A 20,269-nucleotide genomic window follows, 5' to 3' on the forward strand; every position below is an offset into this window, starting at 1 on the left:
GCCATTCTCTATGGCTGTTTAATTAGTGCTACCTCTGCTGAAGGCACAAAATTATAAGACAAAAACTGGCACCTGAACCACATGTGGAAAGGGCAATCGGGCCCCTCGTAACTATGTTTCCTGGTTAACTAGACTTAAAAAAAGAAAGCTGAGTCAACTTTGATCTTGGAGAGTTGGTCCCTGACACTGCCTTGGTGTCTTAGGACAACACAGAGCAGAATCCAGAGGCACTTACCCGCACTGCTTCAGACTTTTTGTGAAACATCTCTTCCATATTCTTTGCCAGTTTTTTCACCAGTTGGAGGCCATCGATTTCTTCTATGGCGACGTCTTTCTCATATTCTTTATATTTCTGTAAGGAGGGAGGGCAACAATAAAGGCACATGACACCAGAAAGCACCGCCCACGTGATGTCACAGCATATCTACCTACAAGGAGTTAAGTGAAAACAAAGTTATAATAGGGTTGTGTCTGTCGGATCTGGGGAGAAGGGACTGGATTTCAAAATCATTAAACCAACTAGAGAGAAATGTGACAATTAGCTCTGACTCTCTTGGAAACTTATCTGGCACCTAGGAAAAGAATAAACTCTAAAGCAAATAAACTCTTTATCAGTCATCCTCTTCAGTTAAAATCAACACTCTGTGCTTCCAATTTGACCACAGTCAACCATTCTTCTGGAGGACCGCCCCAGATTGACTAGCTATCCTGCAGCCAGGAAAATGACTAGTCCAGATGTATCACAGAATAAAAATAAAGAAATTCAACTTTTGTGGTTTTTTTTGTTTTTTTTCTTCCCTTGAACATCACTGACTTAATTTTTTTATGGTCAAAGACTTAGGGAAAAACAGTTTCAAGGCTGTGACTCTAAAGTATAATTACAGCAGGAGTCCGCAATCTATAACCCTTGGGCCAAATCCAACCCATCGCCTATTTTTATAAATAAAGTATTATTGGGACAAAACCCATACCCATTTGTTTACATACTCGATCAAGTTAAGTAGTCACAACAGAGACCAGATGACTCACAAAATCTAAAATACTTACTCTCTGATCATTTACAGAAAAAGCTTGCCAACTCCTAAACTGGGGTAGGAATTAAAGACAGTAACATGGCAGAGCATCTTACAAACACTTTATAATGACCGAGCCCTTGCTATGGATTTAGTAATTCGACTCAATTATTAAGGGCTTCCTATGAGCTCACAGAAAGGAACATGTATAATAAGTACAAAAACCATAAAAACACCACTGTACATAAGATTTCATAATTTGTTAGTCTGTTCATAAGGGACGGATTTGACTCATAGTTTACCCAAATTCTCAAAAACAATTTTTCATTTAAAAACCATCATATGCCCTGGTCGTTTATCTGTTTAAACCAGCAGTTCTCAAAGTGGCCCAAGAACTCCTGCAGAGTCCCTTCCAGGGACCCATAAGTCCTCCCTTTTTCTAACAGCACACCTATGTGAAGCCAGATTTTCTTCAAAGATTTTTAACAAATCAGAGCAGATTTAAGACAGAGGCACATATGAGAATCACCTATCTTCTCTTAAACCAACCTTAAAAAGATTTGCAAAAATGAAAACCAAATGCCACTCCTCTAACGAAATCTTTCTCTTTTGGAAAACAGAGTTATTTTTCATAAAATGTTACTTATGTTAACATGTACAGAGTTTTTATTATGTTTTGAATTAATTTTTAAATGTCTTGATTTCAATTTCTCATATGGCAAATATCAATAAACATGATCCGTACAAACAAAAGGTCTTAGAGATCCTCAATATTTTGTAAGAGTGTAAAGGGGTCCTGAGTCTAAAACGATTGGCTTAATGAGATTTAATTTTGGTCCCACTGGAAAGAAATATTGTTTACTAATAAAAACCTTCCAAATGGAGCTCCAAATACTTCTAATGTCAACAGAATCCATTCCTGTAGCTATCAAAAGGCTGGGGAACTGAAAATATTGAGGGCTTTATATCTACTGTTATTTATGGGGAAAACCTGAATCAGTTACTAACCCCTCACCACAAGCTCCTACTTAGGAAAAACAAAGGGCTCCACATCGTACCTTGGCTTTGGTGACCTTGAGAATCATTTTTGAAGTGGAAAATATAATAACATTTTAACAGCAGGATCATTTTTGAGATATAAATTTGTATTTTCTCCCCATTTCCCTTCCTAGACCTTCAAAAATGTAAAGTGAAAGGAGGCTCAGTCATGCCTTGCCCCAAGGAAGGAAGAGTGAGTGAGTGAGTGAGTGAGTGAGTGAGTGTGTGTGTGTGTGTGTGTGTGTGTGTGTGTGTGTGACAAAATGCTTCCCTTCCTAGCTTAGATTCCCACTGGGCATCTGAAAGGAAAAGATTAGAATTTGAAGACAGAGGAAGTGACTAAGGAAACAAACATAAAGAGAGCATTCCTCTGACCTCTAAGAAATCCCTAGAGTTTGGGGGCATCTGGCCAGCAGTCCCCAGGGCCCACCACCAGACATTGACAGCGTAGGAGGTGGGAATGGCAGGAAGGGCCCTGACCTGAACATTAGGCCCAAGGACTTGGCATTTCTCAGAATTAAGGCGATCCTAAACATATAAACAAAATGCTAGTCTGAACAACCTGAGTCTGCACCACAACGGACGACTCACATCTGCTATATTATTTATAAGATGCTCTGAGCTGCTCTGTGTGATCCTATAATGGACCACAAGTTGTAAATGACAGGTTTCTCCCTGCGCCCTGAAAACATCCATAAAAATCTTGTACGTTTGTCTTCAGAGTCTCTTGAGTGCATCTTACCTGGAAAACCAGTACTCCTTCTAGCCCTCCCCTGCTCCTCAACAAGGGTGTTCTGGTTCCCCAAGACAAGGAAGCTGCACCCTCTGTCTGAGCCCCCAGGGCTTACCCCTCCTGGCAAGGTAACTTGTGTGGTCTAGGGGGTGAAGACAGGTCCTCATGGTCCCCCACTGGCCCACACTGGACACTTACAGGACTTCTCCAGGTGAACTTGTGGCAGAACAATTGCGATGTTACAACACAAGGAACATGCAAGCATTGCAGCTACATTGTCCTACGGTTCTCTAGGTGACCTCCCCATCCCTTGGGAGGTTGGCTGGGTTGGTCTGGAATGTGGGAGGCCAGCCAGCCCAAGCCTGGCTCAAGCTAACAGCGTCCTCTGCTGTATGAATAAAACTTCAGTGACAATCACTGGAAACTTTCCCTAAGTTCAAATGAAAGCCAATGTCTTTGGAGCCAAAAATCCTGGGGGTCCTCTGCTGCCTGCCAGATGTGCTCCAAAAGCCAGCAGCTGAGGCCAGCTTATAGCCAAGGCTGATTCACCACCAAAAATACAAAGTTCAAAAAGTGAGTAAAACAAAACAAAATGAATGTCAGTCTAATATTTACAGAGTCAGTGAAATCAATCTCTGTCTTAAGTAATTCGGTAACTAAAGGTGATCTAGACGCTTAAGATAAAGAAAACTAAAATGGATTTCACTTAGCCTTTCCTAGAATCTTTTGGTTTTTATATAGGGGCCATTACTCTGAACTGTCTCTGTTAGTTACATGGGTTCCTCCTCCCCCAATGGACTTCTAAAAGGGAATCAATTTCATTAATTCTCACCGTCTCCCAAGTTGTCAATAAGATCCTGCTTCATCGTCTCTTCTGAGTCTGCTCTGTGAGAAGGAGCCACTGGCTTTCTGCAGGGTTGTCAGTCTCCCAGGACTATTTGTGCCTGGTGAACTAGCTTACCAATCACAACATGAAGCTCTTTGCCAAGCCAAGGACTCCAGATCTGGGACAAACACAGCAGTTCGCTGGTTCCATTCTTCTGCCAACCTAAGTCTTCTCCCTTCAGGACATGTGACGATGGTCCTCTTGGCCAATGAACCAAGCCCAGTCTCCTTTCTCACCACCCCGGGGAAGTGATCCCATAAGGAAAAAACACTCTGCTTTTCAAAATGTGTTAATGCCTGTTGGAATCAGGTCAAAACAACGTAATGCCTTACTCTTACCAGGAAATGTTACACTTTGCTGGAATCAAAGGATTTTGAAGAACAGAGAGATTAACCCAGTGATAGCCATTAATCAACCCCAAGCCTCTAGCAGCTTAGAATGGTGATATACATCAAAACCTTCAAAAATGTGCCTACAGGATGAAACCAAGCAATGTGACCTCCAGCAACTGGATAGAGTAAGCTACAAAGGCACAACTGAGTTCCACACAGGCATCCCCGATTGTGTAAAAGAATGCAGGAAATGTGCAGACAGCATGAGACAGACAGTAATCAGTGACTTTTTATTTTCAATTACTAATCTGCATCCATGCGCACACACATTAGCACACACATGAACACACCGCTAGAACGACATGCCAAGTGTTCAAAGCTGGCTGTGCAATTAGAAATGGATTTTTATCTTTCCTTTTATTTTTTATTTTGCTTACCTGAATTTTCTAATCTTTATAATAAACATACTATTTTGGAGATTAGAAAAATGTAACAGTTGTGGTTATATGTAGAATAGCATATGGGCACCTAGTAAACAGATTCCTTGAGGAGAATGTGTCCCGATTAGAATCTGTGTAATTAAGCACATGTCTTCATTAGTAGAGCCCAAGCAAGTCAGTATAACGAGTCCTCCTCGGTGAAGCCGAGGCCTAGCGCGGTGCCGGGAGCTTTTCACGTGTTAATTAATCTAATCCTCACAACTACTCTGAGAGGTTGGCATTACCCTATGTTGCAGATGGTGAACTGAGGCACAGGGAGGTTTAGTCAACTGTTGAAAATCAAATGGATCAAGTGAGTTTTAAACCTAGCAAGGTCTAACTTCTAGCCACTTGGTCATTTGAACTTGGGGTGTAAAGGACTGACTAAATATTCACAAGCCTGTTTCAGAGGGACCATTTTACCGCCATAACAGCCCCTGTTTCATCGATTTTCTAGCCAACAGCGGCTTGGACTCGCCAAGAGAGTCAAATGTCAAAAACCGGAGACATGGTTAGTTAACATGGGCTGTAGCTGCTCACCAGGCTGCCAAGTTAGAAGCCACGAAGCCAGGCCACACTGGATGTTACAGGAGTGAACACTGTCCCTCCACAGGGCCACAGAGGCCTCAAAGGAGCAGACACAGCTCCTGATGATAAAAACACCTGGGGAGAGAGGGAGCCCACTCTGAAGGTGGCCCTGAAGCCTTAATTATAAATCATTCCATGGTTGTGTTTGGGCGACAAATCATCTTGTTCTCCAAGGTACCAACAAGCGCTGGAGGCAGAGTCCCCAAGTTCCTCTCCCTCCAGCCTCCACACAGCTGCACAGGCAGCGGTGCTCTGTCTTCTGGAGCTTCAAGGACCATGCCGACAACTACTTTATGCAAAAACAGGTGTCCTTCAACTGGGAAAAGGAGTTAGGAAAGGATCAGCAGGTCCCTGCAAACATGTAACAGGAAGGAGAGGGGAAGAAGAACATGGAAGAGACATCATGCCCCCTGATTACAGATTCAGTCCAGTCTGGACTGGAATCCTATCTCCAGCGCTCCATTTATTTGCACCGCTAGCATTTATTTTGTGTCTCTGGTATGCCAGGCAGGGTACTAGACACCAAGCACAGTGAGGAAAGCAAAATGGAAGAAAGCTGGCAGTCCAATAGTCAGGAGTGTTCTGATGAGTAAACAGGCAAAGATACCATGCAGTGGTAGGTGGCAGCACCTGGTGGGAGTGGTCAAGGCAGTGACTGCCATTTGGCTGGACCTTTACAAGACGACTGAGTTGGGAAGATAGGAGACACTATAGGGGGTAAGCAAGCCAGGCAGAGGGAGAGGCAGGTATGGAGGTCCAAGGACAAGAAGCTGCCTGGGCTAAAAGAACTACCCCTATTCCACTTCATTGGCACACAGAGGGTCACAGTGGGGGACTCCTAGTAAGAGATGAGGTCTAAGCAGTGGGCAGGGCCCAGCTATCAAGGGCAGTGTTCTAGGGTTAAGAGTTTGGACCTTATCCTGATTTGGGGAGGAGACTGGGGGGTGGACACAGCCAGAGCCATTGAAGGTTTATAGATGTTGAGACTCAATGCCTGGATGTGTCCTTTTGCAAACCTTAATGTGCAGAACGGGTAGGAGGGAGTTGAAGCTGGGTGGAGACAGTAGTTGGAGGCTGGAGCAGCCAAACTTAGAAGACAGCAATGGGAAGAAGCCAGTAGGGTCAAGGAAGGAGAGGCGGGCTCTCTGGGAGCCATGCAGCAGTAGGGTGGTCAGACGCAACAGCCGTTTGGGAGGGCGGGTAGGGTCATTTTGAGGAAATCACTTAACCTCCTGGTCCTCAGTATCCTCTTTCAGAATGCCAGAGATAATGACGTCCATCTTCCAGGGCTGCTCTGGATGGGTCCTGGGAGGACATCGGTGAAAGTCCCCTGCACAGTGCCTGCACGTAATGGGCCACTCCAAATTCTTGTGCTCCCCCGATTTTCCCTCTTGGCATTTCTGCTACAGAGGATTCTAGTAAATGTATTTTCATACTAATGCCTTCCTGAATGGAAACCCTTAATGTGAGAGACAAACTCCAACCAGGCGGTTGATGATGCCGCTTCACTCTGCTACCCCTGTCCCCAGCCTGCGCCCTCCCCCCCCCCACCACCCCCGGCTTGGGGCAGTAGCCGAAAATGCCTGAGCAACACAGCCTGTTAAAACACAGGCTTTAGCCAAGACCAGAGCCCAGGCAGCGCACAGCCCTTCACCAAAGCAAATCTCAGTATTCATGACACAGGAGGCAGGGGAGTCTGAACAACTTTTTATTCCCTCTGTCTCAGGAGAACATCTGAAGCTTCCATCCCTTCTGTTCGCAGAATCAGCATTTGGCAAGAAATCTTCTGATGGGCCAAGAACATTTATCATTTGCGAAGGGAGACACAGAAATGCATTATTTCTACAGCATCTATTTTGCCAGATCATTTCACACAAACACCAGGAAGAGAAAGGCACTGCTTCACTGTCAGAACACTTAATGCTGTTCATACACTGGGGTCATTTTTCTCCTACGTGATAACCGCATATCTAGGAGTGAGTCGCCTGGAACCGCCCCCAGAGAGCGGCTCCAGTCAGGAGACTTCTGACCAATCATAATTAATTGGGATGAAAGCCAAACATGAAAGAGGTGCTCTGAGTACACTCAGCACCAACAAAAACAAATGCCCTCTGTAGAGAGTGGGTGCAGGGAGTACCATTAGCTAAAGAGCTGGTGCATCTGCACATGGTCTCTTGGCCAAATTTTTCATCAAAAACTGAAATTCCATCTCACAGTCTGCATAATTAAATCACTGGATGAGGATTGAGAGAAGCCCTAGAGAAGGACCAGCCCATCTCCAGGTGAAAATCCCGGGGGCTTGCCTAAAAGCCCACAACTTAGAAGAAACTGGTCTGCTTTTCCATCCCTCCTCTAAGCCTCCGGTGCTTCCCTTGGAATCCCTGACCCAGGTCCCTAATAAAATCTGTTCCTGGGAAAGCACCTTGGAGACGAGCTAAGCCCAGAACCCTTACAGGCGGCTTGTTATGTAAGACCAGAAGACGCCTCCTGGTCTTCCCTTAAGGTTCACTGTTCAGTCTGATTCTCATTCCTACAAGCTGTAACATAGCCAAAGGGCAAGAGGTAAGCTCATCAAACCAATTATTTAAGTAAGGATTACACCAACACAAAAAGCAACCTAACTGAAGTCATTTCTATTTTCATTCGTGCAACAAATATTTACAAATCACCTACCAGGTGCCAAATGGGTGGGGAGCGGAGGGAGACTACTGGCAAATACACATGTTCCCTTGGGTATAAAGAAGCTAATTTTGGGTTCACTTTATTAAAAACCAGTAATAAGTTGGAGCAGAGCTGCATGGATCATTTCAATCTAAACTTGAAGTCTGATAACCCACATGGTCATTCTGTGTTTGTCTCCACCTGAGGTCACACCTGTCTGCACGGCAGGTAAATCACTTCTGCCAGAGGCAGGAGAGTGTTGTGTCTTCTACTGAGGGTCTAGCAGTCTATAAACCACAGACACGTTTTCTCCTGGAGTAGGGAGGGGTGAGTGCCAGGTATTGTGGGCAATCCAACAGGTCTATAAACATTGAACACCTGGCCTGGAACAGGGAAGATATCATAGTCAACAGGTAGGAAGAGGGACCCAGGAAGGGATGTAAAACAATGAATGCGCCCAGGCTCCTAGAAAAGGGAAGCGTGGGAAGCAGATGCAATTCCCTGCCTCCTGTGAGATGAAGTTGATGAAGCACCCTATTAATGTAACGAGACAGTCATGCGCCATCACAGGAGGTGGCTGGTAAGCAGGGGCAGGACATCTCTGACCAAGGTCTGAAGGACAGTGGGAATGAAGGAAGGTGGGGGATGGAGTGAGAGTGGGAGGAGGCAGTCTCTTTAGATTGCATGTGAGCCCCTTCCATGTACATGCACATGGAAGCATGCATGCCCCTCGAGCATGGACAAAGGGATGCGCTTCCTATTCTGTCTTCTCTATCTTATTCCTGGTAAAGAGGGCTGGCTGACCAGGATGAGACAGGTCAGAAAGAATCCACCTGGATTTTGCTGGAAGGCTATTGACTTGGGGCCTGGGAGCAGCATCCTTTTTGGCTTAGACTCTCTGGCCAGGGTTAAAGTCAGGGGAAGATCAACAACATGTATTCCACTTTCCGGGCAATTCGGCGGGGTGCTAAGACCAGGGACTCTCCACCCAGATGTACTAAGTTCAAGTCCTAGTGTCACCACTTGCGAGCTATGCGACCCGTCGCTGAAACTCCACCAGCTTCCTTTCTTTCATCAGTGAAGTGGACAGTACCAGACCTCGCACTGCTGTTGGGGAGGTCAAAGGAGGTCAAGTGTGTCGAGTTCTTAGCCGGATGCTGGACACCAAGTATGGAAAACTGGTGGTGATGACGGCAAAAGGTGGTGATAAATTCTGACACATGTTCTATAACTTCTGAAAAAGGTCCCTATCTTGTCTCAACAAGAAGAAACTCTTAACCAACGTTCAGAGCCTCACAGATGAGCTAGCTCTGAATGCTGCTTTAGGCAATGGCAGTTTCCAAATACCTTCACAAGGCACTGAGGAGTCTTCTTTGAGGATGGCTCCCTTCTGGCAGAAATCGGATACTAGAAGCCTGTATCTGTGTGTGTGTGTGTGTGTGTGTGTGTGTGTGTGTGTGTGTGTGTGTAGGGGGAAGGCGGGGATGACAGTTTTTAGATATGTTACTAAAGATGTTGCCATAAAAACAAATCATCTACAATTTTTGGATTCTCTCCTTATAGGCAGTGTCATTTTCTTATTATGACATACATGTACTTAGTATTCCTCTCGGCTCAATTATTGCGTACAGGAGTTCACTTCAAAATATAACACTCCAAAGCAATTATGTTTCCAAGTAAATATACTTCTAAATCCTTTAAGCTGATGTTAGAAATGCTTCTTCTTACCCATAACAATGATAAACCTAACTAAATTCATGCAACTCTAGGTCACAAAAGAATATTTTTCTGTTTGAAAATGTAAAGTGCCATTTTGTACTAATAATTCTGTTTCACACAGGTATGCTGATCAAGTGTCTCCAAGGTCAAAAAAAAAAAAAGAAAAGAAAAGAAAAACATCACCCACTATTAATACAGTGCTCTTTCAGATCTAGTTAAGTTTGAAGAAAATCCTCGAAGAATGCACTTTTTCCCTATCAAAGCCATCAGAACAGGAGACAATCTGCACAAGAAGAAGAGACCTTGTTTAGAAATGACAGAAGAGAGAACAGGACATGGCACTAAATTACAACCCAAAGAACCGAGAGGGGGCTGGGAGCAGCTGGGCTCCACTTGTGCAGAGATGTGGCAAATGGACGCCACTCCAGGAAACTGGACTATCTGCTGTACATAGTTCTTACTCTGTGGGGTGAGAAGCATGGACACAGACTGCCATTGAGGGCAGAAGTTACTAAGAAGTTCCAGGTAGTGGGGAAGGAATGGTGTGGCCTAAGTAACTTCTCAGGGTGCCTTCTGGTACTCACCTCGAGAGAGTCACAAGAATTAGCAGGGTCCCTGGAGCCCTTGTTCCCAGCCAGCTCTTTAGCTGGCCCTCCTAAGTCACAGAGCTCCAGGGAGACTGCTCTTCAGAGCAGGTGGCTTGGCTATGGGTGGTCTCTGACGGGTTTTTACTACTTCCAGATTGTCAGGTTCTGAATTAACAGATGAGTATCTCTCCTCTCCCTGTTTTACTGTCTACACTCTGTTTAAAAAAAAAAAATCTTGATGTCTCATAAGCTTTTACTGTTCAACATAGTCAATTGAACAAATGCCACTGAAAATTTTAGTTCTGTGATGATAAAACTGAGTGTGGATGTTACATTCGATCCCTGTTTTATATCAGGGAAATTAAGTCAGAGGCAAGCTACTACACCAGCTGTTGACATAACCATCCTTGCCCTAGCGCGGCGGCATAACATACTGCTTGAAAACTGAGGAATTCATCTGTCTACTGAACAAAAGCAAATGGTCTCAGCGATTATCAACAAAAAATCCAATTCCTGGGTATTTTCTGGATTACTGCATGGAGGATCTGAAGCTCTGAAATGCAAACATTTATGCCATACATACATCCTCACAACACTAAAAGCCAAAATAATGAGTCCATGTGTGTTAGAGAAGAAAAATCTCATTATACACATTTATTTAATGTTTTATGTACACTAACCAATTTAACTACAGCCCGACTGCAAATAATAAAACATTACTTTACAAAGCCTGCGTTACTTGATATAGATTATTTTCTGCAGGCCACTTTTTTCAAACACATTTTTCTGATATTTCAATTTAAAATAATTCATCTGTCCTGCTCCCTAAGGATCACAGGGGATAAAATAACAATATATTATTATTAATAATAGAACCAGCATTTATTGAACACTTACTTTGGGTCAGACAGATATTATTTCCCCCCATTTTACAGGTTAGGGAACTGAGGCACAGAGAGATTAGGTTAACTTATCCAAGGTTACACCACCAGTAAGTGGTAATATTAGAAGGAACACAAGCTAATGTAATATAAATATCCCCAAATCTAAGTGGATTCACACAACAAAAGTTTATTTCTTGTTCATGTAACCATCCCATGAGGAGGATCCTTGTTATCAGACAGCCTTCCACACAGTGATTCAGGGACCCAGGATTCTCCTGTTGTGTGTCTCTGCTCTCTGTTCAGGCCTCAGAGCCTTCTGCCTTCAGCCAGCAGATGGGGGAAGAGGAAGTGGAGAAGGTACACCTGCTTCTTGAACTCCTTGGCGTGGAAGCGGCATGCATCAGCTCTGCTCACATTCCACTGGCAGTAACCAGCCGCATGGCCCAACCCAGAGTAAGAAAGCCTGGGAAAGGGAACTGGTGGCTGGAGAGCCATACCCCGGATCTAAGTCAACACTACGGAAATAGATGCTTAAATCATCAGGGGTCTGTGCTGCTGTCACAGAGCCAGGACTCGAACCCAGGCAGCCTAGCCCCAGAATCCATGCTCTTGAGTGCCACACTTTAGTATAAAGGTTTGATAAAGTGTAGACAGATGAAACCTCAGATTAAAATCTGGCTAGGAAGGATCTGCAAGATGGATACTTTAGAACTGGCGCAACCAAGTCATATGCTACAGAAAGGATAATAAGACCCAATCACTTGTATGTGTAATTATGGTCAGGATCAGATGTTAGAGGCCAAGTTACCGCAACACAGAAAGGAATACATTATAAACAATTCTTAGACCTTTTGTATGATTTCCTTAATCCCAGCTCAAATAAAACTGCTATTTGATTAACATCAATGACCTTCTCTAGCATGCAATATTAGTTGCCCAGGCCCCAGGCCAGTTAATTGGGTTAACGAAAGTCTTTTTAGTTCTATATCCAAGATGTCCTGGACATTGAAGGCAATCAATGAATAAGTCTGCGAGATGCATAACAAGCTGAGAGCTAATACTATATGCAGCTGCTCAAATACTTACAGAGCCAAAAGCTGAAATGAGTGTTAGGACCATGCATCTGAATGAATCTTTAACTCTATCAACTCCAAACTGAACACACAGACACCAATTTATGGCACTGCCAGACCCTAGCTTTTTGTTGGGGAATGTAGAAAATCATGGTCACGTCATGCCTAATAGTGATGAACTCACCCACCTCCTGTGAAAAGGAACAGCTGAAGGCTAAGTGAGTCTCCCTTCTCGTGTTGGGAAGAGTCTGTTCCCTACTGCTGATATCAAGAAGCTAAGAAAAATGATCCATAACATCAGCATCCTTCATGGCAACATCCCCTTGCCTCACGTTTGCCCACAGGTGCTCTAAGAGTTTGCAGCCGATGACCCCTCCCATTTTACCTGTCATAAACAGTACCAAAAAGTGAAGGCATTACAGCCAAGGCACCCCTATGCTGAGATGCGAAATAATCTGAGCCTTCTAAGAATTTAAATGTCAGCAACTTCAGAATCTAATGACATTTTTTTTACATACTTCACCAAGCCTAGAACACTAGACTTCTACTACCCAATATATTTTAAATCACAGTATTAGAATCTGAAAGGAATTTACAAATAATCTACTTCAGAAGCCACAAACTCAAATGCCTGCAGAGACCAGACAGGTCATACAAGTGAGGGAATGGAACCAGTCTGGGGCCTGTGGCAAATAGCAGCACTTCTGTCCCATCCTAAATGGTGGCCACTTTTTGGCATCTGCTGATCTTCATGAGTGAGGGGCGCACTAATCCTCCATTTGTTAAGAGAAGCCAGAAAACTGTGTTTTTATGTGACATCTCCCATTGAGTCCCTTTCTTTGAACATTCTGGGGCCCAGATACAAAATGTCAGTATACATCTTTCTCTTTGTTCATCTTCACATGAGGAGGCCGAGACAGAATAACATGGGTTCGTGTCTCACCCAAGGCAGTGAAGTGCTGGGCAGTGTGTGGACTGTTCCCAGGCACCTATTACTAACCCTTGAACCAGGCACTGCTGTGATCTCCATCAGAATGTGAGTCTGAGGCACCAGCTCCGGCCAATAGGGGACAGATGCCCACCTGGCTCATCAGGGTCCCAGCCCGGGGGCAGATCCAGGGCCCTCCTCACCATTCATGTTCCCTGGCCATGCAGGGGCTCAGAACTTAAAGCTGTCTCCCCTAGAAACTGCCATGTATGACCAAAAGCACTTGGTTCCTCATGCGTTTGGGGCTGCTAGGCATAGAAACGGGACCCTGAAGTCAAGAATTCTGAGTAGATCGAGAGAAGCCCACACACTACTCTTGAAATAGGGTTTTTCCTATGGTGGTTTGAAAATCCCTCGTGTCCTAGGAAATGTTATCTAATCTCTCTCTTCTCTTCTCTCTCTCTCTCTCTCTCTCTCTCTCTCTCTCTCTCTCTCTCTCTCTCTCTCTCTCTCTCTCTCTCTCTCTCCCACACACACACACACACACACACACACACACACACACACAAACACTCACTCACACAATCACACAATCACTATGCTACCAGTATTTTTTTCTCCTAAAATGTACTTAGGAAATTAATCAATATATCCACCTTATTATAATTATCATGCTATGATATGCCTTTAAGATGGGAATTTGGGGGAGTTCAGAAAGGAGGGTGTTCTGGCATTTGGTGAAGTCCTTGGACCCTTCTCAGAATGATATTTAAATGCAAAAAAAGTGAACACCTAGGAAGGAAACCCATTACATTGAAATTCAGTTTTCAAATGTCCAAAACATACATTTGTGCTCTAGTAATGTAGGTGTTTCTTCATCCATGCATTAAATAACAAGATCTAGTGGTTAGTATTAGCTACCATAATCTTTGGAGTTGAGGGTGAGCGCCAACAGAAAGGAGGTACCTGCATTGACTAAGACATGACATGAAAACACCCGTGATTTCTGCTGGTGACAAAGGCACAGGCACTGCTGAGCCTTGTTACCTACAGGTGTAAGATAAAATAATAAATTTCAGTTAGAGGTTAGTGAAAATAGAAGACATAATGTTTTTCCCACCTTGGTTCATGGCCCCCTGAATTCTCACCAAGGCTGTGGACACAGGTTAAGCACCCCTATGTATTATTACCCAGGAACAGCAAGAGGTCCCAGAAAAGATGTGTGAACCATGACAGGGTATCTGCCCCCACTCACATGCAGCATCAGGATGTTCAACACCTGTTGATGACTGCTGGTCTGTGTCCCATGTACTGTCTGATCATTAGCATATATTTCCAATCCAATTTAAGGTGTCTGTATAGTAAATGTACAATATATCAAATTATGGACATTTTCTGCAATAATTTTGGCAGATGGCTTTGCTGTCTATGTTATGTGTAGATTATAGCTCATAAGTTTCTCTGGGTGCTCTGTCAATAAGTAATAATTTCTCAAGTGGATCATGGAAGGGCAAACACTAAACTAAAAAGAATATCTCAAGTCAGGGTCTTAGAGCCAAATTGATGGGAACTATAATTTTTCCCCCTATGTAGTAGAATTCTACACAAAGAGCATACATTCATTATTATTTGTAAAAATATATAAAGTCAAATTCAAAGAAATTTAGTAATCACTGATATAAAAATGTAATAAGTGCCTCTTAATGTGCAAAGAAGAATGTGGCTAACTCAAAAGGCTTACATTTGAGAAATGAATGAAACAGCCCATCCAACAAGCCTGGCTGTTGTCTACAGCTACTAGATGACTGTATCAAAAAAGTATTTCACCCAATGTATGTACAACTGTATATTATCATAGAAGTCTGCTCCTGAAATAATGCTAAGTGAAGTGCATTGTATTTATAACTAAAGCCATGTAAAAGCACAGAGCAAAAGACACTGAGAGGGACACAACAAAATTCTGACCATGGCTGGGCTATGGTGGCAAAACTTTGGGTGGATTTTTTTCAGTTTTCTAAATTGTTTTCTGTGATATTGCTTTTCAAATGGGAAAAGTAAAGTCTAAGGTGGAGAAAAATAGAAATGTAAGCGTGGGGATTCAAATCCAGGCAGGCTAGCTCCAGAGCCCATGTTCTGGCCTCCCCAATAGCTCCTAAAGTAGTTGAAGGTCAAATGAGACGTTTTTACTTATTATTCAAGCAAAATATTCTCACCATAGGAGGAATAATCAGAAGGTGGATATAAGCAAATAGAAGAAAACAAAAACCCTTAATCCCGTTTCCCCAAAATACCATGGGTTAGCCTTTGATATATATCCTTATAGGTTTTGTTTATTTTTTAAATGTAAGATTATACATGTAATTGTTTTTTTATAATCAAAGTGAGGTCATTTTATACATGCCTATGGGCTATATTTTCCAATTATTTCCCCAAGAAGCTTAAACACAGAATAGTTCATCTTTCAGATCACCAAAATAACGAAGGTGACTATTCAAATGTCCTACAACCCCAGGGCCCTGACACCAATGACCTGGAACCCTTGGGACAGCCTTGGTCAAGATAACAAAACACAGGCTTCTCATGAAAAAGAGGGACAGCACATTTTGAGCAGTGGTTCTCACCCAGGGACTATTTTGTCCCCCAGGGACATCTGGAGGTATGTTTGGTTTTCACAATGGCAATGGAAGAGGAGGAGGAAGTGCTACTGGCATCTGGTGGGTGCAGGCTAGGGTTGCTGCTAAACATCCCACGAAGCACAGGCCAGTCTCCCACAACAAAGAATTATCCAGTCAAATATGTCAAGGTGCAGAAGTTGTGAAAGCCCAGGTAAGAGAATCATTTTCAACATCGAATGCACATAACACAAATCCTAATGACCACCAAGCCCGATCTCCCTCCAAAATCTGAACTTCCGTTCAAGGCAACTTGGACAAGGGGCTCTGGACTCTTCCAGGGAGAGCCTCCTGCAGCCCGACTGCTGGGCAGCATTGAGAAACAGACTTTCTTAACTTGAACTCACTCTGCCTCCTTGTAATGTCTGCCCTTAGAACCCAGTTATGCAGACCAGTTGTACAGACCAAGTCTCATCCTGCCTTAAAATATTTTAAGAGAGAGATGGAAGAGGCCATCTGGCATAGGTTAAGAGCATGGACTGCCTGGATGGGAATCCCAACTGCAACACTTACTGGCCATTTACTCTCCATGGGTCCTTGGAGAGGGTGTCACAGACATCCTCTGCCTCAGTTTGCTCATCTAAAAAATGGAGGTAATAATAACAACGAACTCATGGGGTTGCTGTGAAGATGACATGAGTTTCTATACACAAGTGCTTAAAGCAGTGCTTGGCACCATCTGCCACCTTTTGTTTCAGGATAAATATATCCCCATGGGTCCTCAGGACCCATTCCCCTATCTGTCTCTGTTCCTCTTCAAACCCGGAGCCTGCATCTTCCGACCACACCCCTGAGGTTGGTCTGATCACTGCAGGGCTCAGTGCAACTCTGTCATCTCTACACTCCCCATCAGCATCCATCACTGCACCCTGGAAAGCATCAGCTCTGGGGCAGCTGTTGGCCCCACCACATTTCATGGGCCCAGGTAGGAACAGAGCAGGAATACTAGGAAACAGGTGAGCTACACAGGGACAAAGATTCAAGAAACCTCCAGAGACAGGCAAATTTTTAGGTCAAGGCTTCTTGGAGGAAACTGTCCTTCACATGGGTTCTTGGGGTGAAGATCTACAAATGGTGGGGAAAAAAAAAGAGTTCCTGGATTCCTGGAGCAAAGAACATGAAGTCACTAACAAGGTTTGACAGTAGATGAGCTTACTTTTCACCCCAAATCAATCATGATAGGAACTAACAATATCTGAGCACTTCCAATGAACTCATTGAGTATTTCATGCAGCATTGCCATCTCATAACAACTCTAGAGATGCATGCTACTCCTGACAAGTAAGACAGTTGAGGCTCCAGGAGCTAACACCTTGGGTGTGGATATCATAATCTGAAAGCTCAGAAGGGCCACCAAACTGCACAGACTCCAGCAACACATTTCATAGCACAGTGCATATACGTGAACACACTCTCCCATGAAAATTAGACTTTTGGAGATGGCCCCAGGGAGAGATTTCATACATGAAATTCTTCGGTACAATGAGGAACTTGTCTCAATCAATTTCTTCTCAGGAAATAAACCAACAAAATCCATTAGGAAATCAAGTATAATTAGAAGAAAACCATTATTTCAACAAGATCATGACATTTTTCAGGACAGTCTATAGATTCAAGTCAACTATGCATTGTCTTCCTCAATAAATATTTATGAAACACTATCTGTCAGATACGATGTTAAGTGATGGGACTGCTCCAGAGATTAAAAACAATATACTCTGTCCCTCAAAGAGCTTAGAGTCTATTAAGGAGATATTAACCAAATAAAAGCAAGGAACACACATATCATTATGCACCATGACAAGAAGCACCGAGTGCTATGACTCCAACAAGGGAGACCCAAATTAGATTGAGAGAAAAGGCCTCTCTGAGGAATTGCTGTTACTAAAGAGACTGAAAGGATGAGTTGAGAGGAGACAAGGAGACTAAAGGCAAAGGGAATGCCCACACCTGAGCTAAGGGGACTGCTGAATAAAGACAGCACTGAAAATCAATGAGATTATTCACAGTAACAAAGGGCAGAGATAAAAGGGTGAGGTGACAGCAGGAGAGGAGGGAAGACAAGTCCCAGAACCAACCCCAGGTGTACACCTGTATGTACCACTAGATGGAGGAGGAAGAGAGAAATGGATGAAAGAGGAGTAGACAGACAGGAGAGGGTGAGGTCATGAAAATCAGGCACAAAAGACCAATCCGGCCTGTAGCTCACAGGGACGGGGGCACAGTCTCCTCCTATGTGATTAGATTTTTGTGAAAGGCTATCTCATTTTGAGTACTGAAAACTACTAAAAGGTCCTGGTAGATGGGGGAGTGAGTGTACGGATGAAGAGAGCATGCTCGGCAGCCCCAGTGCTTTGGGCGAACAGTCTGCACAAATTAAACTCAAGATCGAGAATGAGAGGGTCCCCCAAGTGCTGTTTCCATTCTGCACTTGGGGTCCTTCAGGATTTTTCCACGGAAACTTAGTAATGTTCTGAGAAACACATTCTGCTAGAAAAAAAATCACTTTCTAAGTGCCAGAAAGACATGGTAGAGAATCCTCTCCACAAATCAAAGTTGTTTTTAAAACAGACTCCTGAGCTCTACCAACCGCTTCCAGATCTCTGTTCCTTAGCTCTCACAGAGATTTAACTCCCCAGAGGGTGCACATCCGTGTTACTGCACCTGAGAGATGCTAGAATTGTTCTCAGCAGAGAAACTGTAAGGCTAGAAGCCTTGACTGAAAGATTTTACCAGGGAGAGGAGAGTGCATTGCACACAGCTTTGATATAAAACTGAACACAATACTAAGAGTTTTCAGGAAATCCGAGCTTGGTGCTTTTAGACCTGGAATCAAAAAAGTGACAAAGGGAGATAAGAACTGTTCACATTGCCTATTTGTTTCACAAGCATTTGCAGTTCAATTTTAAGAAAGTATTTTCTTTGTGTCCCCTAAATTACATATTCTGTAATCTACGCTAAATCTGCATAAGGAATCATAAACAATGGGTCAGGTGGGAGACATATGTCTGCTTGAGTCATGACTCATGTTTTCCGAACATGGGATGATTCAAAAGCAATATAGTTCCAAGGGAGCCATCCTCCTCCTCTACCCTCCTCCCCAAAATGTGTGTGTCCACATACGCACATGTGCATGCTGTTTCCGGGGTACAGTGGGATACATTTGAGAAACAAAGACAACTAGAACAAGCACAGGAAATTAAGGACTATTTCAGTGGGGAGACTAGCCAAGCTTTGTTTGGAAAACCCTAACTAATAAATGCAGTATCTCTGCAATTTTAATAATATTCAATAATCCCTATTACAATTATATCTGTATAATCCTATATAATTATTATATCTGTAATTATAATCTGTGTATTTGTTAAATATGATTTCCTTTTTCCTTTTCCTATCTTTGAACATAAATAATTACATCTTACTATAAAGAAACCCATTCACCCAATGGACCATCAAATGTAAGAATTGATGACAATGACATTATTGGTAATCCTTGTGCCTAGAAAGCAGCATAGTCAAAACCAAATATATAACCAAACACCCATTTCCTATATTAATAGAAAGAAAGAGGCATGAATAAAAAATAATAGTGAGGGATTGAAATTAAGTCAGGGGGTGACACACATGATTTCTTTTGTCTTCTAACAACCCCCACCCCCTTCCCATTCTACAGCACAGCCTATACCCTAAAGGCGAAAAAGCTATAGATCATCAGAAAATCAATAATCCTTTGTGAATTAATGAGTCAAACAATCCAACCCAACATTCTCTGGAAGGGCAGATACAGAAACCCAGATGAGGGTGATTTCAGAGAACAGGCCATGTGACAGAGATTGCCTGTGGCATTTTCTACGTCAAGTCCATCACCTGGCAACAGGACATCACATCCTATAATACTTCCATCAGGTAAACTGCCATGTACTGATGTCAACAGACAAAATGAGTCCCAGAACACTCCTCTGAAACCAACAGAAATGCATTCATGGAATTCAGGTGAAGTGCAGGGAGGTAAAAGTGAAATGAACAAAAATCTAATACAAGGCTCTTATTCAAAGAACATCCCGATTTTAAAAAAAAATGATTTTTAGCTTCTATTCAAAACTATTCTCATTGTTTTAAACTAACTCCTTTCATTAGAGGGAAAATCCTTTGAAATACTAAAGTAGAAAAAAAATGCATCTGAGACATACAGAGACAAATGCTGAGAATGAAAGCGGGCTGGCAGCCTTTTTATAGGATCTACATCATTCCATGTTCATCAGCCATAAGATTCTCACTGGGAGCATAGCTTCACTAGGGAAAAATCAGCAACAAAGCACAGGTTTCAATTACCAAATATTTATCTTCCAAATAAATCTTGTGTCTTCTAACCCTTACAGAAAATCGATTTGTTAATTCACTTCTGTTTCATTCTATAATGTCTCCTTTTGTTAATCCTCTTTCCCTGGGGGACTCCTTTCAAATCTTGTCACTTATCCTTCACTGAAAAGGTTCCCTTTTCTGAATTCAAGGTGAATTGTACTTAATAAACGAGCCCTGAATTTATCTGCCTTTTCTTGCATTCATTTAGTGTTCCATGGTCTCTCTCATTAATTGAATGTTTTTTTAGTGGTTCCATTTCCTTGTTATTACCATGCTTCCTTTAATCCATTCATCTTTCATTAAACATGGGGGGT

The 20,269-nt window shown here is 43.0% G+C and overlaps 1 protein-coding gene across 1 annotated transcript in view; it reads right to left on the reverse strand.

The window, feature by feature from the left end:
* LOC109395942 (voltage-dependent calcium channel subunit alpha-2/delta-3-like) overlaps positions 1–20,269 on the reverse strand; it is a 280,829-nt gene that overhangs the window by 79,277 nt on the left and 181,283 nt on the right. Inside the window, exon 3 of the mRNA XM_019667392.1 lies at positions 236–352. Within this exon, the coding sequence (XP_019522937.1) occupies positions 236–352 (117 nt within the window). The remainder of the gene's footprint in view (positions 1–235; positions 353–20,269) is intronic.

This window comes from Hipposideros armiger, unplaced genomic scaffold, assembly GCF_001890085.2.
Source record: "Hipposideros armiger isolate ML-2016 unplaced genomic scaffold, ASM189008v1 scaffold_496, whole genome shotgun sequence".
NCBI classification, from domain to species: domain Eukaryota; kingdom Metazoa; phylum Chordata; class Mammalia; order Chiroptera; family Hipposideridae; genus Hipposideros; species Hipposideros armiger.